This window comes from Augochlora pura, chromosome 3 (assembly GCF_028453695.1).
Source record: "Augochlora pura isolate Apur16 chromosome 3, APUR_v2.2.1, whole genome shotgun sequence".
Lineage (NCBI taxonomy): Eukaryota > Metazoa > Arthropoda > Insecta > Hymenoptera > Halictidae > Augochlora > Augochlora pura.
Window position 1 is genome coordinate 22,437,594 of NC_135774.1, and position 14,480 is coordinate 22,452,073.

General features: G+C 45.6%; 1 protein-coding gene across 6 annotated transcripts in view; it reads right to left on the bottom strand.

Annotated features, from left to right (window-relative positions):
* Positions 1-1,036: 1,036 nt before the first annotated feature.
* Positions 1,037-14,480, bottom strand: part of Neur (E3 ubiquitin-protein ligase neur) — a 132,455-nt gene continuing 119,011 nt past the window's right edge. For 5 of the 6 annotated variants that reach the window (XM_078177292.1, XM_078177289.1, XM_078177293.1 and 2 more), the window contains exons 2-4: positions 11,655-11,821; positions 6,133-6,665; positions 1,037-5,628 (exon numbers count right to left, since the gene is read on the bottom strand). In XM_078177292.1, coding sequence (XP_078033418.1) covers positions 4,503-5,628; positions 6,133-6,665; positions 11,655-11,821 — 1,826 coding nt within the window. In that variant the 3' untranslated portion in view covers positions 1,037-4,502. Of the gene's footprint in view, positions 5,629-6,132; positions 6,666-11,654; positions 11,822-12,848; positions 14,101-14,480 lie in introns of those variants that run through there. The other variant, XM_078177290.1, reaches the window with a different exon arrangement.

Here is a 14,480-nt window from a genome sequence, read left to right on the forward strand (position 1 = left end):
ATGACCTCGGTTGACATCAACGAGAGCGTCTGCACGTCAGGATCGTCTTTAAAGTCCTAACGTTTATTCCCAGCTACGTTCATCCCCTTCGTAGAAAAATCATTTCTATGGTTCCATCTGTGTTCGAACCTTGTCTTTTTGTCTTTAACTGGGGGTGTGGCCAGAATTTTGCTTGACACCTCTCATCGATGCCGAACACGCGATTACAATACATTCCTATCGTTAATAGCGTTCGTCTAATAAACGATTCTCAATGACGCGTGCCTCGTGGTGATGATTGCTCAGCACACGCGATAATTTGCAAGTTAGCTTTCTTTTCATTAAAATTTTGTATTTTTATAAAATTCTTCATCTCTCTTTCTAGCTTTCTCTCTATCGCACTCTCTCACTCTTTCTCTCTCTCCCTCTCACGCTCTACTGTTTTTCTTTAAAAGACCACCATCTTTCTATCTTTTTTATAAATCATCATCCTTCCTTATCTCATCATTTCTTTTTTGGATTGGCAGGCGAGTTCAAGCTGCCACTCGCTGGACTAGAGATTTTACTACTGCTTTATTGCGCATCCATTGTTCGAGAAGGTATCTGCCTTCTTTTTTTCTCTCTCTCTCGCTCTCCTCCTTTCTCTGTCACTTCGTTTTCGCGTTCTCGGGAACCGATAGGAACAGGTCCCAATTTCTCGACACTATTATACACACTCTCTCTCTCTCCCTCTCTTTCATTCAATCTTTCTCGCTGTCTCTCGTTTCCTTTTTCCAGTGAATATCGCGCAAGCATTTCCTTAATCCGACTGGCTCTTTTCTCTCGCCGGATGTGAAACTGGAATCATAGTGCCGGAAACGGGCAACTGTAATTAGGGTAAGACGCCGTCTCGACAGGATCCACCGAATACCGTAGAAAGCTTTTCCATCGTCTCAACAAAACGGTCGAGAATCCGTTTGCAAGTTTCGAAGATCGGCGGCCAGTCGTTAGCCGCGAGGTAATAATCATTTGTGATTGGGCGAATCGATATAGCGTGCTTTAGTGAAATGAGTCCGTGTTTCTCAGTTTAAAAAGTCCGTTTTATATTTTATACAAGCTTGTAACTCGACAGGTTCCGACGGAATCACCTAGATCCGATGATCGGGGATTTACAAAATTCACAGAATTAATACTATCAAGTTTCACTATTATCGTAAATACAAACATATTTATAGTTTTTACACGATATCGTCCGGGGCCGCCAGACTTAATGACTATGTCGCGCTAGCAACGTTTACTCTCAAACACAAATGATGCGTGGCTGCACTCGCAAAAAGATTAATTTCATCAACCCTTTGCAGTCCCGGGTGAAGCAGCGCTTTAACTTTGATTCGCTGGGCTCTACGAGGCTGACTTTCGATTCAAGGTAGAAAAAGTAAGCGACCGCGAATTATCGTCGAACTTGGCGACAGACTGCAAAGGATCAGGCGCCGAAACAGTTGTCTCCGAAGCTCGTGGAGGAAGCGGACAAGTTGAGAATGACGGTCGATCTAGGATCTATCTCGCTGTGGCGATCTACCCGAACTATCGGTTGCTCCGTGTCCCGTTCTCGCAAGGATAACGAACGAACGCTTCTGGCAAGGCTCGACGGAAGGGAGACGAACATGATCGGCCCAGGGCGATCTCCCCGTCGATCGATGAGAAAGCTCTCGGCGAGCAACGTCCGCGCGATGGGACGAGGACGACGCGTCGGTTTCTAAATGTTTATAAGGCACGGCCTCGAGAACGTTGGTCTCTCTCGTCGACCAGGACACTTCTACAGTCCTGGAACGCGTTCGAGGGCCGGTGAAGGGGAGAAGAACGCGTCGCCGCCGTTGGCACGCTCTTGCCTCGCTGTTGTACGAAAATAAAGTTGATCTTACAATAGAGAGGATCCTCGTGGATCGACGGGCCGTGAAACGAGCTCGCCGTCGGTCGTTCCACGGCCCGACGTGTCTCGATTGTTCACGTTACAATAGGGCAGTGGACGACTCGTCCAGATGGATCGCAAAATCAGATTCCACGCATTCGAGATTCGAACCATCCGCGGAACGGTCGCGTGAGACGCTAGCAGGTTCTATAAATCGTTTTTAGTCCATAACAAATGAGGAACCCCTTGCCGAGCGGCTTCGCACCCTTTCCCGGGGCAGAGTGGCAGTGAATTCTCATCCTTCCGTAATGGAAAGCCGTGTTTCCAGCGTGTATTGAATTTTGAAGCAAGAAGGGGATCGAAAGCGTTCGGTTTAAGAGCTCCTCAAATAATTTCATCTTAGTCGTTAACACTGATAAAAGCCTCTAAACTTTGTCGCTGTCCCTTAAAAAGCTACGCAAGCTAACATAGTAACTTTGCCTTGTACTCTTACGGTTAATACAGTTAGGAATCCAACTTGGAGTCTGCATCTACAGTAGCGTCTCACCGCGAATCGCACCACGCGATGGCGTCTACGAATATTCCAATTCCAAAGAGGAAGCTTAGGCGAATTACGGCTCGTGTGAACGTTGTGTGTAAATTGCGTAACGCGAACGTGTTGCGATTGATTCTGGACAAGCCACGATTCACTCTGCTCGGTAGAAACGGTAACGCTAAGTCTAAACGTATCAAAAACCATCGTCCTTTAAGGCTGGCTTGCGTGGAAAAATGTGCGTCGCGGTTCAGTTGGGACCGTACGCAGAGCGGGAGAAGAATGTCGCGCTTTTCTTTGGTAATACGTACGATTATTGTAGTCATTATCTCGATACATGGCTACGAGTCGGCTCCGCGCTTTCGCCGAACGGCTTACATTTTATTTATATCCAAGCGTTATTGTCGAAAGTAACAAACGAGAAGGACACGCGTATATAAGTACGGCACACGGTCGCTCCGACCGTGAGAGCAACTCGAAAGTGAAAAGACGGACTCTGATCGCAGACGAGACACGCGATGAGATTCTCATTACGAATCGAAGTTACGACCCGTCACGGTGACTGACCAAGAAACAATTATTGTCGCTTTTCTCGTGGATTCTCGTTCGCGCTCCTCCTAAACAATAAATAATTTTCTAAACGTTTCCCTTTGCTAACTTTCGTTCTTTTTTCCTTCTCCCCCCGTTTCTACTGTCTATTTTACACAATTTGAATATAAAAAATAAGACTGTACATTTGATCTAGGCAAATAAATATGATGACCTTGTGCGAGCAATCGCGCGTTCGAATTTTATTCTCGGCTGCGATATCTCGTCTGCGCCAAAATCGATATAAAACTCCAAAGACAGTGGGAAACCGAAAGAGCCTAATCTATATACGACGCCCTGGGCGTCTCACAATGATTTCGGAGTGAGGCGTGGGGGCTACTTAATCACACGTTTCGCATTAAATAATAAAGGAGCCACGCTGACGATCGAACTCGACCAAATATGTCTCTCTCTATCCATGTCGAGGACGACAGTCCAGAGCAAAAAATACAACGATAGCGAATCGTACTCGCCCTAGCAACGTCTACCCTCTAGAAGAATAATAATATAATGACCACTATTCGTGTACAATAATAATAATAATAATAATAATAGTAATAATAATAATAATAATAATTAATAATAATATCAATAAAAATAATAAAAATAATCGTATAACTAAAGGCTGAGAATAGTAGCAGTAGTAAATGGTAATAATAGTAACGGTACTAGGTAAGTTGGCGACATGGTAGCAATAATGTATAATCATATATCGATTGTGAAAATATCTAAGATCAATGTTACTCTCTTCTCTTTGTCGCATTCACACCTGTCGCTTTCTCTCCCGCTCAGACACTCGATTCTTTCTTTAGTCTCTCTCCTGGTTTTGAAAAGCTCGCTACTATCTTAGTAGTCACTCTCAAATCAAAATTGTCACTGGACTGTATTCATATATCCGTCTGTTTATCTGTCCTCTGTCTGTCCGTGCGTATACGCGAGTGTTTTTTTGTGTATCTTCACGAATGTCTCGACCGAGTACAACGAATCATCGACGACCTGTTTCGGCTCAGCAGAAAAGCTCGCGTTCTCGTCCAGAGGTCTGCCGAACGGGGGTTCTGGGCAGTCGATTTCCACGTCCTATTGACATCGTAATTGACGAGAGTGTTCCAGCACTCGGGCGTTCAGCGTCGTGCTCAATCACCGCCAAGAATCTTGGAGAAACAGTCGTTGACCGGCGTGGTCGTCGTATCGGAGCGATTCGATGATTGAGAGAAGCTGCCCGCCGCCGGAAGTCCTCTGACCGGGGAGGAGGAAGAAAGATCGGCAGTAAAGAAATATAGTTGACCGCATCGTGGAAGATATTCTGCTACACGTCCTGAGTAGAGTTTCCCTCTCGGAAACGAAAACACCGAGAACCAAGAAGCAACCGGTGCGCTATAGCGGTGACGGAGGCGGCGGCGCCCACGCCGGGATGATTGCGGCTGAAGCGTTTGCCTAATTGCAAAGGAGTCAACAAATCGGGAGACATATTCAGCCCTTGGAACTGTTCCTTCCGCGTGGAGCCTGCGCCTGTGTTCAGGATCTGTAGATGCGTATCACGTCTTTGATCGGCGCCCTACAGAGAGGACAGTGGCCGCCGCCTTTGCCGCACCATTGCTGGATGGCGCACGGATGACACATGCACATGTGACCGCACATGTACAGCACGCTGTCGATGCTTCTTTCGTAGCAGATCGAGCACTCGCTGGGTTGTCCGGGGGTAGGTTGCAAACCTTCGCTCCACTGCTGTAGATGCGAAGAGGCTTGCGAGGTGAGCGTGCCGTCCAGGCTTTGGTAGTTGACTGGCTCGACGTACGTCGAGGATCCTGTGCTAGCCATGGTACCCGTCAACGGCGGCGAAGATTGTCTGGAAGATCCTGGATGCGCCGATGGCGCGACTCCATCCGATCGAAACGGGTCGAACCTGGTCGAGGCGTATAGGGTCTGAAGCGAAGGTGGGTTCGAAGTTGGCGTAGGGAAGGTTTGAGGCGGCAAGTTCACCACGAGTACAGTGCCGCCGCCCACGGCAGGCTTAAATTGGACCACCTCGGAGAATCTGGAGAGCTCTGTGGCAGCATTGTTGAAGTTCGAGTGTTGTTGTTGCTGTTGTTGTTGCTGCTGCTGCGTTTGTTGTTGCGGCTGCGGCTGCGGTTGGGCGATGGGCGCCGGGGAGGGGTTGGCCTGCCGCGGCCTTGGCGGCGATGTCGGCTTGCTGGCCAGCATCCTGACCATCTGGGTGCTACCGTACACGTCCACGAACGCCCAGAGCTGCAGGCTCTGATCCACGTGCATCACCACGTTCGGCGGCCCGTCGTTCTTGCTCATCTGCACCTCGCCGAAATGGGTCACCGTGAACGCTATCTCATCCTCGGGCTGCGGGCTCGAGGCCACATCCTTCGACACCACCCAGTACTCCGGTCGATCTAACAGGAGGTCGCTGTCTTCCGGCAGGTCTTCGGCGGTTAATCTCGCGGGGTCGCAGGAAGTCAGGCCCAGAGCGAGTGCACCCACATACATCGGCTCCGTCGACAAGATCTGCACGACCAACCTTTCGCCCAGCATCAACGGTCTGCTCGTGAACACGTAACCGTGACAGAACTCCGTGTCACTGCGCGCAGCCACGCACTGCTGGTTTCTGAAGTAGATGTTCCTGCCCCGAGTCCTGCAGAGAAACGGAAACAAGGAAGCGATTAGCGGATTGCTTAACTGCGGAACATAGCGGGAACGCTGATGGCGGTTCTGTGCACAGACTGGACAGGGAAATGCGGAGTTACGCGCAATATGATCGGAAGAGGATGAAGGGGATGGTCGCTTTCGAATACGACGGATCAAAGACCTTGCACGCGGAAACGGACGGCCAATTAAACTGGACACGATAATCATTTGTAATGGACTCGCGTGAGAAAAGCTGATTAGCATTCGATCTAGGAGGTGCCGGATAGAATTAGTCGGACGCACGAAGGACACCGGCGTCCGTCGACCAGCAAACGTTAACTTTTCTCGAACAGAAACATTAACCTCTTCTGAACGTCTCTAATGGCGCTCTGCTGTACTTGGTGCACGATGATTGGATTAATTATACGACGATGGCGCAGAGTTTGAAAGCGGTTGTCAAGTCCGTTTAATCGATAAACCGTTGGAAAGACAAAAGGGACTGGCTACTTACGGGTGGAAGGGTAAGGGCCTGAAGATGACACCGGGAGGCTGAAACCTGAGCGCGGGCAGCTCGACGTCCACGTCGTGGATCGACAAGTTATGCATGGTCGGGACAACCGACTCCATGACCGACTGCCTGTTGTGCTGCGTATTGTCCTCGTTGCTATGCTCGGCGCCTCTTCTGATATTGTTGAAATGCTGTCTGTTCGGATCGACGAACTCGATGGCGGTGCTGTTACCGTACACGTCGATGATAGCCCATAGCGGGCCGCGGGTCTCCACGCCGCTGAAGAATAATCCTTTTTCCTCGCCATTCACGCCGAAGTGCACGTCGCCGGCCGACGTCACGTAATAGAACAGAACCGTGTCCCTTTCGGCTAGTCTCTCGGCCAGGGCCTTCGCCCAGTAGCCGGGTTTGTTCGTCAGGTCCGGACAGGCGTACCTTGGCAGACCGTTCCTGAGGTTGATCGGGTCGTTGCTCGTAAAACCGAAGCGTATCACGCCGCTCCAGTTGTCCGAGATCTCGAGGAATTTGATACACACCTAAGGGCAGAAAGAAAGGGATCATAGTTCATCTAACGGCTGTTTTCTAATACGTAGTTAAAATCGGAGTTCAACTGTTAAGAATTTTTGAAAAAGTTGTCCAAAAGTTTTACAACGATCGCATTCATAATTCAGATAATGTAATAAATGTAAATTTATTGGTGTACGGAAAAATAGGCCTATTTAACAGTAACATAACCAACTTGCACATTTATCCAATTTCAATTGAAGGATATACAAGCCTAGTAGAAATTTCTTTCTTCCTTTAATTGCTTTAAAAAAATAAGATCCGCAGGCTACTCCTAACAATTAATTCTTATCCTGTGATCCACAACGGACAAATGCGATGTAGCAAATTCTTTTGAAATAATTATTTAAAAGGAATGCTATCGAGATTTTCTTAAATACAGTTGATTGGTAATTAATTGACGTCAATAACACCATTACGGATGATTCAATCGAACGTTCGACATTTTATATCCAGTAAAAGGTTGACGCTAGTTCGCATTTTCGAGCAGAAGAACTTTTCGCACATGGGAACGAATTGCGGAGATCAACGTTTAGAGAGTAGAACGTTCTTATTGAGTATCGAGCACAGAATTGAAAGACTACAAAGAGAACACGCCCGGATTCGTAAGGCCTGCCCGTGGCCAACTAATTGACCATGAGAATCCTTTCAATGCCTATAAGAATTTCGAAACGTTTTCAATTAGATTCAATTTAGGGGGACACGAGACAGATAGACGTGCGGCAGGCGACTTAAAAATAGACCAGTTCGATGAAGAATAAGACTAATTAAATCAATTAATACGAAAGAAAACTTGTATTAACCCTTTGCACTCGAAGACATTTCAACTGCAAATCTAAAATAATTTTTCTGGCTTCTAGTATTTCTATTTTATATAACAAAATTCATTCTATGCACATGAAATCGAGTCACGTGACTCATATAACAATTACACGATCGACAAATATTTCAATCTAAGCTTTGGTGATAAATAATAAATAATTTTGGAAGGTGTTGCAACAATTTGAATGGCGCCGCAGAGTCGCCACTCGAGTGCTAATGGTTTCATTGTTCATTATAATTTTTTCCATAAAATGAAGAAAATAATATCAGCCATCTTTCGAACCATTTGAACTCGCGATATAAAGTTCTTGGAGGAAGCTTCCGAAGCAGCGAGAGAGTTAATCTAGGCGTTGAAACGATTCCAGCGTGAACTACAAGAAATTTGCATGGAACGATCGATTGAAATCGTGAGGAATGAAGGGACTTCAGACAGAATTGAATTTTCAACGATCACGAGAGTCCCGCAACGAGACACACCGGCCCCAGTGTCACGCGAATATTGATCGCGGCGTTGCATAATTTAAACCCGGTGGTGGTCTATGGTGCCGATTCACAGTCGACGCCGAGGAATCGCATCAATCTTCGTACTTCTCGAAAACCAGCGTTTCGATCTCCTTCTGGTAGAGTAACGCAATTTGGATCGACGTCTACGTCGAACCAGCGTGTCAAAAAAAAATACCGGTCCCATTAAAATTTCGCTACGTAGACGATGGAAATAGGTATTTGCAATATCATTGACGGAGGAAATTGGGCCAAATTCTAACGCGAAAATGTTCTCGATAAAGAAATGGTATATTAGAATTATGGAATACCGGATAACGATTAGCCACGACTATAATTGTTCTATCACGTACCAAGATAATTTTTATAATAAAGTTTAGATTTAAGAAATTATTACATAGTGAAACTGATGATATGAGCAACAAGGATCAATTTCGTATGCATAAAAGTGCACTTTATTACATACAATGGGAATACTATGAGATAAGAAAATTATTTTAAATTTACAGTTAAAATGGCTTCGAGTGCAAAGGATTAGAACTCGAACATTTTGCATAAATATCGACGAAAAGAGAACAGAATTTTAATTCAATTGCGAAATACGAAATGTCCCGGTATACAAACGTCAACAATCGAATAATTGCTGCGACGTTCACAGCGACGAGAAATTGCAAGAACGCGGGAGTTCGTTTCTTAACACGTTTCAATGGCGTCCAGGGTACGATGACGAACTTTTCGGCGAGTTCGCGAACGAAATGGCTCTTTCCGCTACCAAGTTCGGCCACGTTATGTCACGAGACGGGACGTGACGGAAATTCCAAAGGCGATAGTCGACGCGGTGGGGAAACGGGTTACGAAATATCGGGTTTTACGCCGAACAATGTTCCTTTTCGTAGAACGGAAAGTCTTTACCGCGGCTTTGTCTTCTCGAACAGCTGTTTTTACGGCCGTTGGCCGGCTACGAAACGTCGGAGCGACACGAATGGGCCGATCCGTGGACGGTTTCGAGGGAGAAACTGGAGCTTGAGACAATGGTGGATCGGTGGTTGTAGCGAAGCTTGTCGAGGAAGTCACTGTTTTCTCGTCGCTGCGCTGTTTCCTCGTCTACGAACGAGACGGATTACGATTGGCTCTGTTTCCAGCTAATTTCTGTCACGGATATATCACGCTTCTACCAATCTACACGAGTAAACTGCAGATATCCCCGCACTTACTGTGTCTTGCTAATTGAGTCACACACCGTTTTGCCCTCCTTGCAAATCAACTATCTTAACACTTTATTGGCCGATAGCCGATAAATTTTTAAATATTAAATATCTTTCGCGATTAATAAGATAAATCAAATGAAAACCTGACATAACCTGACATTTTTACGACCGGATGACCAAAGCTAGCCAGGAAGAGAGAAATTTGTAAGAAATAAAGAACCTCGAACTTTTTACCGATTTCGACCCCGAATACCTGTACTCCCACGTGTATAAACTACACGAACGTATTTCCCTATTACGATCATGATTGTTGAATACGTGAACAGGTACAGTACCGCCCATGAACAATTCCCCGTACTAATGATTTAGAGACTGCAGCGACTGCTACGGGCCGTAAACCAAACTATCGGAGAAAACAAACGCACTCGCGTTCGCAGAAAGTCCTTCGGCCGTTGCATAAGACAATCCATCCTCCACCCATCGATCCCAGAGGTCCGGGAGACCTGGCTGGGAGACTCGTACACGACACACCAATCATCGCCGATAAACGCCCACGGTGATCGATCGGCGACAGCGATCGCGGATCGTTCCCCGTGAAAATCTAATCCCAAGGTGTTTAGTGAAATCCACGAGGAACCTTCGGATGCCTCGCCCACGCTCTCCGACAGTTCTCCTCGGGGAGAGAGACAGATGGACGGGTGGACGGAGACGGATAAATGGACGGATAGATGGTTAGATAGACAGATAGAGAAATAGAGAGATAGATAGAGGTAGATACATAGAGCAATAGAGGGAGAGATAGAGAGAGATAGAGAGAGATATAGAGATACATAGAGAAATAGAGAGAGAGGGAGACATATAGAAATAGAAAGAGATAGAGATACATATATACATAGAGCGACAGAGAGAGTGTGAGAGGAACAAAGAGACGGATAGGTCAACGGAGACAGAGAGACAGAGAGAGAACGAAAGGAGAGCGGATCGAGCACACGCCGGTTGCTACGCAGAACTGTCCGCGGACGAGTAAGTTGGATATGGACGGCGGTTGTGTTGACAAGCGATATACCTAAACGCTAAACTGTCGACTAGCGGCGAGAGATGGCTGGCCTCTTCAGGGTCGGCCACGGTTTACTAGACAGGGAATGCAAATGACGGCGGCGGCGTCGTCGAGTGGAACAAGAGTCACCCGATTCTCACAATTAAGCGCCGCTCTAGCGTATACGATTTGCCGGGCGACAGGCGGGAAACGAGGAAACGCGGAAAAATGCCGTCGCGAGTTTTTTTTTCTGCCCGGTTGCCGCGAGCGCTTTCCATCGGGGACAAAACGGCCGGCTACTTCGTGCCGATTAATTATTCCGACGAGATCGGCGGCAATCCTGCAATGAGAGTAGACGCGGGAAACTTTTTTTTTGTGGAACACGGGCGAGAACCTATTCCCTTTTTTTTTCTCTGGAATTCTTCGATGATAAATGGACTTAGGGTAGCGGGAGCCGGTAGGTGACCAATTGCTGTGCCTATGATTTGTTTTCGGGCGTACTTTATATTCATCGAATAAGAGATATTTCACTTTTCTAACCTCTTATTTCGTTTATTTGTCGAATAAAAAAATTTATAATTATGACAGAATAATAGAGTAAAAATATTTAATACGTCTTGTTCGATAAATGTAAAGGAATTTATTTACGCAAACGATTCTACCAGTAATTAAATTATAATTATAATATTACTTTAGTTTCTCTAGATAATACAATAGTTACTCGGTTCCAGTATAATCAACGCGAGAAGTGTAAAATAAAATTGGCTACGTAACATTCGCGTAATCGTTGCCCGACGACTGCAGAGCTATTAAACCTCGAGCTCATGGTTGGTTCCTAACAGTCGGAAGATTCATATTTCTTCAATGGACATACTATAATTACCGTGCACTTCTTCCAACCTGCCAACTAATCTCCTTGAAAAGACTATAACTAAATCTCTATTAACGTGTGCAATAAATAATGTTGTTTGGACAATAAAGAATTCGGATATAGTTTCATTGCATTTTTTCTAAAATCAACAACTGCATTATCCTGTATTCTTAAATGCTCATCGCCATTTTTGTGGACAAAGAAACAATGCGTTGAACTTGTGCTGCATTCATTAATCCTTTGCACTCGAAGCTATTTTAACTGTAAATTTAAAATAGTTTTCCTGGCTATAATATTTCCATTTTATGTAACAAAGTACACTTTTATGCATAAGAAATTGATTCTTGTGTCTCATAAACATCTTGTCTATTTAATAATCTTTTAAATGTAAATTTTGTTGGTATAAAAATTATCTTAGAACGTGATAGAACAATTTTACTGGTGCTCCAGAGTCACCACTCGAGTGCAAAGGGTTAAGAGTAGAGCTTATTTGTTGGTGGCGCTGATTCGAACGTGTAATTACCTTTTCACCGACTCGGACGGGTCTCGCGCTGAACGTGACACCCTTGCAGAAGCTCTCGTGTCTTCTGGCGATGGTCCCGCCATTGCACAGTCGGATATTGTCACCATGAACTTGGTGGAACGTCAATGGTGGTAGGTTGTTGGTACCTGCACTCGACGATCTTGGTGCTGTAACAATTAAAAGAAGAGCCACACGTTAAAAATCTACGCTCGAACGTCTAACCGATTCGAAATCGCTTTTGCTTTGTTCGGAGAACGATCCAAGATATCCGAATTATTTGAAGCACGAAGCCTGTTCCATCCAGGATCGAGAGATCCGCTTCTGGGAACTCGAAAGGAGGACCAGAGGAGGGGACCAGGTCAATCCGGGGACCGCGCTTTAAATCAAATTACCCAATTCCCACCCGAAATTCCACGATGATAATTAATGCTCGGCCGGACAGCATTGTCCGAGCCACACGCTGGCAACTGGTCGAGCAAACAGTAAGTTCTACAACGTTAATGTCCACGATTCTTTGTTTAATATATAATAATTATTTAATAAAATATATTAAATTAATTATATATATTAATAATTTACAAGGAACGAGCATGATATTTCCATCGCTATCCCGTCGAACGAGCGGTTTCAATTTGTAAATCGTGCGTCACTGAAATTTGAAAGTTCTGCATCCACTTATCACTTCCAATGTTCGGTATTCCCAGGAAATACCGTGTTCTTTCCCCATACAACTTCTGCAAAATCCAAGGTAATCCAACGTTATCGGTTTTAATGCACAGCAGATTAACTTCGCGAGGAAGAGGATAATGATTACAAGCGATTACAATAATTCTGCGCTCGGTCGTCTAGTCGTCGACGAAATTCCACGAATCGGCGACGCGGTCGGCCGCGGATTCTGGTTTTCGTTTTTCGGCGTGTAAACGGAGTGTTTGGGTCACGGATGAAAACTCGTGGAAGGAAAGTACACCTCGCGGCCGGGAAATTCCTCCGAGTCAGTCGCGAAACAAAAGCCGCGAAACAGGAGGAGAGGGAAGGGATGCAAGACGGATATCGCGGTGAAGAGGGAGGGAGGAAGATAGAGAGCGAGGGAGAGAGAAAGAGAGAGACGGAGAGATAGAGATAGAGAGAGGGAGAGTGCGAGTGAGAGAGAAAGGAAAGATGGAATTCGATCGAGAAACTGAAATGCAAAACCACCTCTCGAAGCAGCTCGAGCGTTTCCACTTCGGCGTTTCATAACTCCGGCTTGCCAGCCCGGAATGCGGGAATACTGCCAGGATATTCCCAGGGTGCAATCAGGATCCGTGCGCGACGGGGATACCATAACCGGCGCCGGATTTTCAACCCCTCGCGAGGATTCGATTTGCATCAGGCAATTAACCCTTCCCGTAGCGTTAAACCGATCGAGCACTTTGAGAACAGCCGGTTCTCCAGCCCCGAATTTTAGGGTGACTCGCAATTTCCTCATACAAGAAATATTTTATATACTTTCAAAGAGCCTATTCTAAAAATCTATATAGGAATTTTAATAAATTAATTAATATTTAATAATTTTAGTAAATTCGCCGAAACAAAATTTGGTGATACAATTTATGTTGAACAGTTAATTTCTTTTAATATGGTTCTTGTTGCAGGCACGTGCTGATTCGCTTTTAAAAATTTAGGGCAATCGTGGTTGGTGAGATTTAATGACACCGCTCGGTTCTCGTAGTTTCGTGACACTTTTGGGTACGGCTGAACGACGAGGACGATTTAATATGTGTAACGCGTGAGGAAGTTGATAAGTCTCAATTAGGCCTCCGTCGGAGATACCGTATTATCTATTTCCTCCAATACTGACATGAAAATATACAAATCGCGCGCGAAGCGGCTGAATAGGCCGCGATAACAGTATCTGTGGTTCCTCAATTAATTAACATGAATTAATAAAGTATCTCGCCGCCAACGAAATATTCTTTCAATAAATGTCATGAGAAACAAATAAAATGCCTATTGTCCAGTTCAGAAATTCAGCGAAACAAATAAAAGACCTGACACGGACCAGATTAAAAATGTAACAACAAAAATGAAAACCGGGAAAAAATTAATTAAATAAAATATCTATTAAGCAGAACAAAAATTTAACAAAAAAAGACAAAGAAACTCTTCGCAAGAATTAATACGTTGGTAACAACAAATGGTAGAATTCCGAATAAAAATTAGCACAAGAGAATCAGCTGCCCAAAACAAGAACACAGTCACTATCGATGTCAAAGAACAATTCTATCCGACTGACCCAGATAATTAGCGCACGTAGGTCAGTGTCACAATGTATGAAAAAGAAACAATAAACTACGAAATAGGTATAAACAAGCGTCGCAGGTTTGTCGAAAAACTGACGAGGCAAGAAACAATCGCGGATCGATCGAAACGAGGGGAAAAAAAAAATCACGAAAAGCTTGCGAAGCCGACGACCGTCACTCGCGACAGTCCAGTTCAGACTGACTATCGATATGCGGGCACACGGCGGTGGTATCGCTGTCGATATCGTACGTGCGCCACGCACCGGAAACCGCACATTCGGTGGCGGAAGCGGCCGCAACAGAAGGCGCGACGACGCGTCCTCAAGCGAGCACGCTTTCTCCGCGAGCGGATGCGCGCCGAAACCACGGCGAACAATGCCCGGCAACAGGAAGCAACTCGATAGCGAGGTCGTCGAAGACTTTTGCAGGCTTCGCGGCCATTTCCCTCGGCAGTTGCCGGCCGCGATTGGCAGCACTGCGTGCGCGAACGACTTTTCCGCCCGGCTAAGACCGTCTTTACTGTTCCAGGTGAACAGGTTGCCGATCC